General features: G+C 38.0%; 1 protein-coding gene across 1 annotated transcript; it reads right to left on the reverse strand.

The window, feature by feature from the left end:
• Positions 1–7,951: 7,951 nt before the first annotated feature.
• On the reverse strand, positions 7,952–8,920 carry LOC101547124 (olfactory receptor 10AG1-like). The gene has a single exon (XM_004622237.2). It carries the CDS (start codon positions 8,900–8,902, stop codon positions 7,952–7,954), a length of 951 nt encoding a protein of 316 aa, XP_004622294.2. The 5' UTR covers positions 8,903–8,920.
• Positions 8,921–10,682: the final 1,762 nt, after the last annotated feature.

The following is a 10,682-nucleotide window of genomic DNA, read 5'->3' on the forward strand; positions in this document are numbered from 1 at the left end:
TAAATGTTAAGAAATGTTTTATAATCATTTTTTCTATATCACATTCTTTTAATGATCTAGATGATCACTTTTTCGTGCAATTTCATTTATTATGAAGTTTCAACACTTTTTTCTACAGAAATGTGACTAGACAACAGTCTACCAACAGTGAATGAGAGTTCTATTTTTACCATATAGAAACAAAGGGACTGTTTCCCATGTTCTTGGTATATGCTATTATCACTGATATATGACGATTCAAATATAAATTCTACATTAATTCCCTATCAAGTATCTCTACTTTGTGATTCTAATATGAAGAATGCATATATAATTTGTATTTTCATTTAAAATAAAATTAAGCATTTGAGTCATCAAAGATACTCAAATAATCTTTAGCAAATTCACTAAGTTCTTTCTCTCTCTTTTTTTTGGGGGTAGGGGGCACACACTCATGAATTAGTCTTAGAGGTGTTTGAGGATAATGAGGCATGACAGGGATCAAACTGGGTTTTCCGAGTGCCAGGCAAATGACCTACCTGCTGTACAATGTCTGTAGCCCTTCTACTTTAAGCTCTCTTTAAAAAAATTATTTCTACTGCAGATATCTCTCCATCTGACACTTTACATTTTCTCATTAAAGACATTTTTGCCATCCTCTTCTTTATTATGCTTTATTTTCTTGGGCTGGAGTGATAGCACAGCGGTAGGGCGTTCGCCTCACACTCGGCCAACCAGTGTTCGATTCCTCCGCCCCTCTCGGTGAGCCCAGCAAGCTACCTAGAGTATCTCGCCCGCACAGCAGAGCCTGGGAGCTACCTGTGGAGTATTCAATGTGCCAAAAACAGTAACAACAAGTCTCACAAAGAGACGTTACTGGTGCCTGCTTGAGCAAATCGATGAGCAATGGGATGACAGTGACGGTGACAGTTATTTTTCTTAAATAGGTCTTTCTCTGCTTGTGTTATTGTCTTTCCTGTATTTCCATGAGACTAAGTGCAGAGTGTATGCTATTTCGTCTAGTGAGAGATCATCCAAAAAACACACATTCAATTCTGCTTTGTTTCCTATGAACAATCCACATAAAATGTTTCTACTACATTGAGTCTCTGGGTGTCTTTCTCACATTTCTCTCTCAATTTTCTTATTACAAGACTGGTCTGTACTAACTTTTGTAATAAATGTTCTGATGACAGTTAAATTAGTGAAAAACTAATTTAATGATTATTGATTTATTCACAATCACCTGAGCAATAATGATATTTAGTTGTTGGATTCATGAAACAAAATAATTACAAACATTTTTCTTAATGCTTTATGCTTTGACATGAAAAGCTTCTACTGATATGTAGGTTAAAAAATTAGGAATGAAATAATGAAGGTAGTTTAGGGGGAAAAATATTTTTCACACATTTTTGGAGTAAGGAATTTTTTAAGCCATTAGAATTGCAGAAATCAAAATTTAAAAATGTTAACAAGACATGCATAAATAACAGGAAGCATTCCTCAAAACTAGAGTGAAATAGAATTTGTATATTACTTGTATCACTTGAATCACTTGTCATCCCATTGTTCATTGATTTGCTTGAGTGGGCGCCAGTAACATCTCCATTTGTCCCAGTCAAGTGTTAGTGTAGCCCAATGGAGTCTGCTCGCTCCAGGAACACAAAGGGCCTCAAACCGATTGTTCGAGGTATTGATGAAGAATTCTGACCATCTCATAGGTGGGTGTATATACATTCTTATGACATCCCGTGGAATCCAGTCCATCGCAGCTCTAGTCCAGCAGTCGTCTATAAATCGCTTTCCGTGTCTGGCCCATCTGATTTTCAACGCCCTGGCAAATGAGGCAGTGTCCCTGATTCTCGATCGTTCACAGAGGTCGGAATTCCAGATTCCTTCTCTCACTTGAGTGAAACATGATTATTCCAAGCATAACTCTTTCGATTCCTCTTTGGGAGACCCAAATAGTGTTCTCATCCTGTTTTCGTAGGGCCCAGGTCTCTGAAGCATATGTTAGTTCAGGAAGAACAGTGGAGTCAAAAAAATGTGCCTAAAGCTGGAGGTTCTTTGTCCTCTTAAGCACTTCAATACTTTTGAAGGCTTTCCACACCACTCTCTTCCTCCTACACAGTGCAGCTCAGTTGCCAAGTCATTTGTCATGTTGAGTTCTCAACCTAGGTACACATAACTGCTGCATTCGGTGATGTTTGTTCCATTGAGAGCAAATGGAACACCAGAATCTAGTTCTTTTCTCATGACCATTGTTTTTGTGAGATTCACCTGCATTCCTGCATTCGACCTTTCTACATTCATGGTCAAAGTCAGCCAGCATTCGTGCCACTTAGCTAATACTGGGTTTTATTAGAACACTGTCATCAGCGAAGTGGAGGTGATATAGTTGCTGACAGTCTATCTTCACTCCCATTCCTTTCCATTCCATTCGTCGCATGACTTTCTCAAGGGTGGGACTGAAGAGCTTCAGTGAAATGGTGTCGACCTGCCAAATACCTCTCTACATCAATGATTACTTCCTTGTAGAATGGTGAGATCCTGGTGTTGAATCCATAATACAGCTCGCAGAGGATCCTGATGTACTGAGTTTGTATTACTTGTATTACTTCAGTGGGCACCTACCCCTGCCTGGCTAGGGCTTCAATGACAGCTTCAGTCAACATTCTCAACAGAATGAAAGGCCTTCTTTAAATCAATGAACATTAGATAGAGCAGCATCTGGAACTCTCATGAAACCTCAATAAGTTTGGTCACTATGTATATGGTCGATCGTGCTGAATACTTTTCAGAACCCAGCTTGCTCGCATGGTTGTCCTTGGTCTAATGTTCTTCCAATCCTATTCAGGATGACTTGAGTATATAACTTTTAGACGACAGACAACAGACAGATCAGGCGATAGTTGCCGAAATTGTGGATGTCTCCCTTCTTGTACAACACAATGGTCCTGCTGGTTTTCCATTGGGACGGATCCTTACATTCAGACAGGTAGCAGGTGAAGAGTCGAGCCAGTGTATTGATGAATTTGGCTGGCAGATTCTTCAGGTCTCCAGGTGTGACCTTTTCTGGACTGGGTGCTGTATGCTTCTTTACCAACAAAATGGCATGCTGATGTCAGAAGGGAGAACGCTGGTAACAACATATCGATTCCGGGACAGCCCCAGCCGGGGCCGGTGCTCGGCCGCGGCCGGCCGGGTTTTCGGCCCGGGCGCCCATGCCTCTGCAGAGCCGGTGGATGTGGAACGAGCGGGAACCAGAGACAGCTTTAGGAACTGGGGTTCCAGCAAGTGCTTGCACCCATGTATGGAGACTGTGAACTAACTTTGGCTACATGCTGTTCCAGGAAGGGAAATGATTCATTTTCAAACTTAAATCTCAGCGGACTTAATTACTATAATACAGAAATTGTAAGCCACGCTGGTAGTGGCCGCGCGACATTTTATCTCTTCATTCTCATCAGTGGGAAACTTATTATCAAATATTTCCCTGTTAATAGAGCTATATTCTTAGGGGATAAATTCCAACAAAAATAGTGAGTCTGTTTTGAAACTCTAACAATAGTGAGTTATGTGTTGAAATCTGGAATGCAATCAAGGTAAAGAGAAAAGGAAGTGAAATTATCACTCACCTACGGGGTAGGTTGGGGGGTGAGGGGTGGGATGTATACTGGTTTTTTGTTTGTTTGTTTGTTTTGTTTTTGCTTTTGTTTTTGTTGTTATTGGTGGTGGAATATGGGCACTGGTGAAGGGATGGGTGTAACTAAGATATAAGCCTGAGAACTTTGTAACTTTCCACTTGGTGATTCAATAAAATAAATTAAAAAAAAACACATATCCATCCTGTGGAATTTGGTATGTGGGCAGGTGGACGTAGTTATCAAAGAGATCCAAGGAAAAGTCATAAATGAGCTTTTCCATTGCCCTTCTGGAAGATGTAATAGACCCATCAGGATGTCGGAGGGCAGTCATCTTGGTCTTGTAGATGGCGAAGGACATGGGGCATTGTGAATACTTTCCCCATTTTCTGCTCCATCGCCAACACTACTGCTCTTCTCTCTTTGATATCTTCTTTCATGGCTTCTCTGCACAGCTCTGGGAGCTCGGTCGTTAGCTTGTGATTGCATGAGGCTTGTGCCAGACCATGTTGGCAAATGAGCTAAGAGAGTTTCTTAGTACCAGCATCTTTTCGTGGCTTTCTCTCTCTCAGTGTTCCTTGAATAATCCTGGAGGTGCTGAACCAGTCAATCATATTCCTTGTAGATGTTGTCAACAACAACATATTGCAGATTATATAGATATAATATACAACAACGATGACATATTATACAGATATAAATATTGTATCTCAAGCAAAATATCTTTGGCATTTCTTACACATTTTTTAAAGTTATATTTTATTTTTGTTTTGGGACCACACCTGGGAATATTGAGGGGCTACTCCTGCTTCTGCACTCAGAAATTACTGCTGGTGGTGCTTTAGGGACCATCCGGGATATCAGGGATCAAAACCTTGTTGGTTTTATGCAAAGCAAGCAACTTACTATCTGTACTATTTCTCCATTTCTTTGGCACTTCTTAATTATGAAGTAAAAGACAAAACTTAAACAAAAATACTCTAACAGATTAAAAAATATTCACCAAAGAGAAATCATCATCCATATTATCAATTTAGGAAAAAGTAGATTTAAAGAATGGCAGTTGATTTTATTAAAAATATCTTTAATATCAATGGTTATTTACTTATACAAAATCAAAGATTTTTCCTAATCCTATATATACATATATAATGTGATAGATGGACATAGAGATAAACATAGGTAAGGATCAATAAGGAGAAAGGATGAAGAGAGTGAGCACTGGTCATCAATCAAACATGCATACCTTCAAAAGAATTCAGGCTGTGATATATTAAAAATGTTTGCACTCAACCACAACAGCTAATTAGAGAGAGAAAACAGAAGGGAATGCCTTGCCACAGTGGCAGGGTGGGGTGGGGGGGAGATGGAATTGGGGAGGGTGGGAGGGACACTGGGTTTACGGGTGGTGGAGAATGGGCACTGGTGAAGGGATGGGTTCCAAACTTTGTATGAGGGAAGTATAAGCACAAAAGTGTATAAATCTGTAACTGTACCCTCACGGTGATTCTCTAATTAAAAATAAATAAATTTTAAAAAAAAATAAAAAATAAATAAAAATGTTTGCACTGAAAAAAATTATAAGATAAGCAAGTATATGCCGGTGTTATATTTCACTTAAAACATGAAAATTTGTGGCCAGAGAGATAGTATAGCAGGCAAAGCAATTGCCTTGGATGTGCCAATCCAGGTTTCATACTGGGGACCATACATGGTCCCCCAAGTACTGGCAGGAGTGATCTCTTAATCCGCAAAGTCTGGATTAAGCCCTGAACACTGCCAAGCATGGCACCAAATTTTTAAAAACTGATTATTTTTGTGTTGCAGCATTTATCACTGGGCTGGAGCAATAGCACAGCAGGTAGGGAGTTTGCCCTGCACACCGCCGACCTGGGTTCGATTCCTCCATCCCTCTCCAAGAGCCCGGCAAGCTACCGAGAGTATCTCACCCTCACGGCAGAGCCTGGCAAGCTCCCCATGGTGTATTCTATATGCCAAAAACAGTAACAACAAGTCTCACAATGGAGATGTTACTGGTACCCTCTCGAGCAAATCGATGAGCAACGGGATGATAGTGATAGCGATAGTGACTTTTCACTGTCAACAGTTATGTGAAATAATAAGATATCTACTTCTTTAAAAAAATAACTTAAGTCATGGTATATACTGATCTTTACGTTTTCAATATTTTTTTCTCACATATGATGAAAGCTTGGGGTTCCTTTAACATGGTGACTCTGGAGCACTGTCCTGAGAAGCTGTAGTGTCAGACTGCACAGACATCCTCTGAACAAGGGAGTCTTCTCTTTCCTTCTACTTTTCTTTTGTGATAATAATAAAAAAAAAACTTTACCAAGTATTCTTTATCAAGCACATATGATAATATTTCTTTGCCAAACATTATGTCTACAAGATAAGGTTTTGTCTATGCAATCTGAAAAAAAAATATAGCTGGACAAAATATTGTCAACCAAAAGTTATTAAATATGTTACAAAAAATTCCAATAAAAGCATTTTAATGAAAAGACAACTTACATCTTGTAGCATGTTCTTTCCTAGACCAACTGTAACAAAAGATTGAAAATTAAAAGCTTAAAATTAAAACAAAATGTTAGTCTCTGATTGTCCAAGAGCCCTGAGTCCAAAATCACAGTTTTTGCGGGTCTCAAACCCTCTCAAACAAAGAACAAATTTCTTGTTTCTTCCTGCTTTGAGTGACTTTTAACCAAATTCTTCAGTTTTTAACTATATTGTTACAGTCTTTGCATCTATTTTTACAAAATATTCTTGTCTTTGTATCCATTTTTCTAAATTCTTCAGCATTTATGTCTTTATTTTTATGTAAAATTTGTAAATATTATAGTTTAGATAACATGGTTTCAGTAGCATTATGTTCATATTTTGATATAGAAAGTGGCAGTATGTCATACCACTGTCAAAACGCCCAACAACTTTACACACTGCCCTTGTGTCACCTCTACTCTGCCTCTCTTCTCATTTTCCCTCATTGCTTATCAAACTTAGTTTTTGTAATCAAAGGTAGAGGATTTGTAATCATTCTACACCATCTATTCTTGTGATTTTTTTCCTCTGTGATCACAGATGAGTGAGATCATTTGGTAGTTTCCTTTCTCACTTTTCTAAGGATGCTGATGTGCCTATGGTCCCCGTGCGAAGCTGTGGTAATCTCACTGAAAAACCCCTAACTTCATTACACCAGCAAGAGTTTTTTTTACAATTTCTAGCCCTCCATACATCGGTATGTATATTCTCTAGTGAAATATCGAGAAAGATGTAATATTCATTATATACTGCTGACTCAAAACTTGAAGCTACAAGGAAAGGGTATAATGGTACCATCACACAGCAAGAGTTGGAATAATAGATAGCACTTTGGGGATTTGTGGTCTTAAAGAGAACACAGTAATGAAAACAAGGGAAGCAAGACCAAGTGACAAATGCAAGGGAAATTAAAAGAAATATTAATAATAAACTAAGTTTTTTTCTGTATTCATTGTCATGGGGGCTGGAGCCATAGCACAGCCATTTGCACGCAGCCAACCTGGGTTCAATTCCTCCACCCCACTCGGAGAGTCCGGCAGCCTGGCAAGCTACCCATGGCGTATTCGATATGCCAAAAACACTAACAACAAGTATCACAGTGGAGACATTACTGGAGCACATGGATGGGCAACGGGATGACAGTGATAATGACTAATTGTCTAGGGGCTGCTGATTTTTCTCATTGGCTAAACAAGAACACAGACACAAAGAAGAACCAAGTTGATCTGAAGGAAAAGAAAGAGAAAAGAAAGTTTATGCAGTGCGAGAGAAAATTGAATAGCTAAGTCCTTGCTTTGTAAGCAGTGGACTCTAGTTTGACCACTGATATTACATACAGTCCCTTGAGATACCCAGTAGTACTTCCTGAGTGTGGGACTAGGAGTCCTGGGCACAGCTGGGCGTGGCCCAAAAACAAGAAAAGAAAGGAAAAAGAAAAATTATCACTGAGCATGACCCCAAATCCTGCTTATATGATTTAACTTAATTCTCATTGTTTTGCTTAGGCAATTTCTTAAGTCACCAGGTGACACTAAAAAGAAAGACATGTTTATTTCAAATTAGATTATGAAATTAAGATAATCTTAGTTTTGACCGCACGGAATTCCTTAGCCTTATGAAAGAAGGTCCCTTGGCACAATAAGGCTAATAATAATGCTGCAAATGAGTGCTGCAGGGGAACAAGGAACAAAGCTTAAAGGTAATTTTCTGTTGTTCTGCCCAGGTGTTTAAGGAAATTCTTTCTGTAATTCCAAGTCTGTGAGTCAAGTCAATACCTTTGTTAGCAGTTTCCTAAGTGCTGCCATGATGTCCTTGTTCCTCAGGGTGTAAATAATGGGGTTCAACGTTGGGATCAGAACAGTATAGAAAAGCGAGATCAGTTTCCCGACTCCTTCCGATTGGTTGGGCTTGGGTTGTAAGTAAGTGATGGTGGCCGTTCCATAGAACAGGACGACAACTATCAGGTGAGAAGAACAGGTCGAGAAGGCCTTCGACCTCCCTCTGGCTGATGAAAGCTTCAAAATGCTGGAGATAATTTTGCCATAGGAGACAACGATTAACAGAAAGGGGACCATGATAAACACCACCGCGACCACGTAGACCGCGATCTCATTCACAAACGTGTCCCCACACGCCAGCTTGAGAATCGGGGGGATGTCACAGAAGAAGTGATTAATTGTGTTAGACCCACAGAAGGGCAGAGAGAAAATCTGGCATGTCTGTCCAATGACCACCGGAACGCTGCTGACCCAGGACGCAGTGACCAGCTGCACACAGACCTTGCGGTTCATAACGAGAGGGTAGTGCAGAGGGTTACAGATGGCCACATAGCGGTCGTAGGACATCACGGTCAGGAGGAGGCACTCTGAACCTCCAAGCATAAGGACAAAACACATTTGTGTTGCACAAGCCAAGAAAGAAATGTTTCCCTTCTGGGTCAAAAGGTCTGCGAGCATTCTTGGAATGGTGACCGTTACATAACAAATTTCTAAAAAGGAGAAATTGCTGAGAAAGAAGTACATGGGGGTCTGGAGAACAGGGTCAATGCTTGTTAACAGAATTATGATGCTGTTGCATATAAGGATCATAAGATAGATTACTAGGAACATTGAAAAAAGGATCCACTGAAGGTTGGGGGTATCAGAAAACCCCAAGAGAACAAATCCAACCATGGTAGTGATATTTGATTTTTCCACCTTTAGTTTGCTCTCCATCTGTAGATATAGTAAATTAAAGATGACAAATTCATTAAAAATGAGCAGTTTTTGCACTACATATTCTTCTGTGCATTGGACAAGATGCCATAATATATTAATATAATTATATGAATTTCTTTGCCCCTAACTCCTCTTTTTTTAGGTAATGAAATTTGAGAATACAGAAATGAATTGATATGCAGTTAAAATTATTCTGAGAAATAAAATGCTTATGTATTTTAACACTAAAATGCTAAAGCATTTGAACGTATTTTAATGATAACAGACTTAGAAAAGAATGTGCACTATTATTTAGAACTTATTGTGCAGAAATAATATCTAATTGTTTTACCATTATTAGAAGTATTATTATTAGAATCTTTCTGTTTTTATCTGTTCTCAATTCCAAGGATTTTATATTAAAGATGATTATTCTTGTTTTAAAAAAGCCTCTTAAATTCCTATTCTAATGAGAAACAGTTTTATTACACAAGTTCTATTTTTCTGATGAAATACATATACACAATCTTATTGTTTTGCTTTATGTACCTCTCATCATGAATGCAAAACATAGACAAAATAAAATCTTACTTTAACTTTCCCTACTAACATCCCATATACAATTTATATTGATTATATTTTAACTCAGTCAAGAAATATAACCCTGAAATTATGTTGTTTTTTCATTTCCTTTATTCACAGGCATTGAATAAAGTTCATTGTCATTAAATTGTCTTGCAACCAAATACAACTCCATTGTTCTATTCTTAACATTGCCTAATAATGTTTAATGTTGATTGACTCCTATAGTTATTTATTCTAGCTGTTCAATGAGCAAATCACATAGATGAGACAAAAAGGCACACAAAAATACCTAACATACAACATACTGTTTTGTTTCAATTAACATAATATCAGCATCCTCTAATATCAACTTGATAATTTCCATTACAGTTTAATAATACTCACACCTTATTCTTTCATATACATATTTCTTATTCCATCAAATATTCTATTTCTGTCTCCACCCCATAGCTCAATGAGTGGAGTAGGTCATTTTGAGTAGTTAACACATCTTCATATTTTCTTGCTTTTCAGTTTGCTCTTATATCTTTAATTTCAGATTAGAGTTAAATAAACCTCTATAACACAATTATAGATTGATTCAATGGTTTAGAAGGATGCTATGACTATATTAGTTAAACACCTATACAATTGCTATGGTTTTCTTTCAAACTAGGAAGTTGCTGCCATCCTGCAATATTCTTGCCTAACTTGGAACTTTGATACTTTTAAATAGCAAGTAGTCACACACTATCCCAGGGGGATATGGCTCATGCAACAAATTATTGCTTCTGTTTGCCTCTGGGTATATTTTTCAGAGCTACTTTCTCTGTAGATAACCTACTCTTCATTTCAGCCCTTCTTGGACATAATTATCCCCCCAGTAGATAATCACTGGGTGAAGACACGCTACTTAATTTCAAGGAAAACTAAAGACACATCTACTGTATTTCAGACATCAAATAATTGATGTGGTTTGCATTTCTTATTTTTAGTCTCATCATTTATTTATAGTTAAAGCCCAGATTCTAGTGCATCCACACCTTTAAAAAATTATGAACATATATTTATTGCACAAACATGTATATTTAACTTCTTTGCTCTATTGGTGGATGAAATATCTTTTCAAAAGGGGAACAATATGCCTCTTTTTTCAGTTGATATGGGAAGTAAATCGGGCTGTGTCTTCTGACAAACATTTAGACGATTTTATGTGCAGTGTGATGTTTACTTG

The sequence above is a fragment of the Sorex araneus genome, chromosome 6, assembly GCF_027595985.1.
Source record: "Sorex araneus isolate mSorAra2 chromosome 6, mSorAra2.pri, whole genome shotgun sequence".
Classification (NCBI taxonomy): domain Eukaryota; kingdom Metazoa; phylum Chordata; class Mammalia; order Eulipotyphla; family Soricidae; genus Sorex; species Sorex araneus.

Bases quoted from the DNA above. Each gene is read 5' to 3' on its own strand.
- LOC101547124 (XM_004622237.2), bottom strand. From the start codon at position 8,902: ATGGAGAGCAAACTAAAGGTGGAAAAATCAAATATCACTACCATGGTT.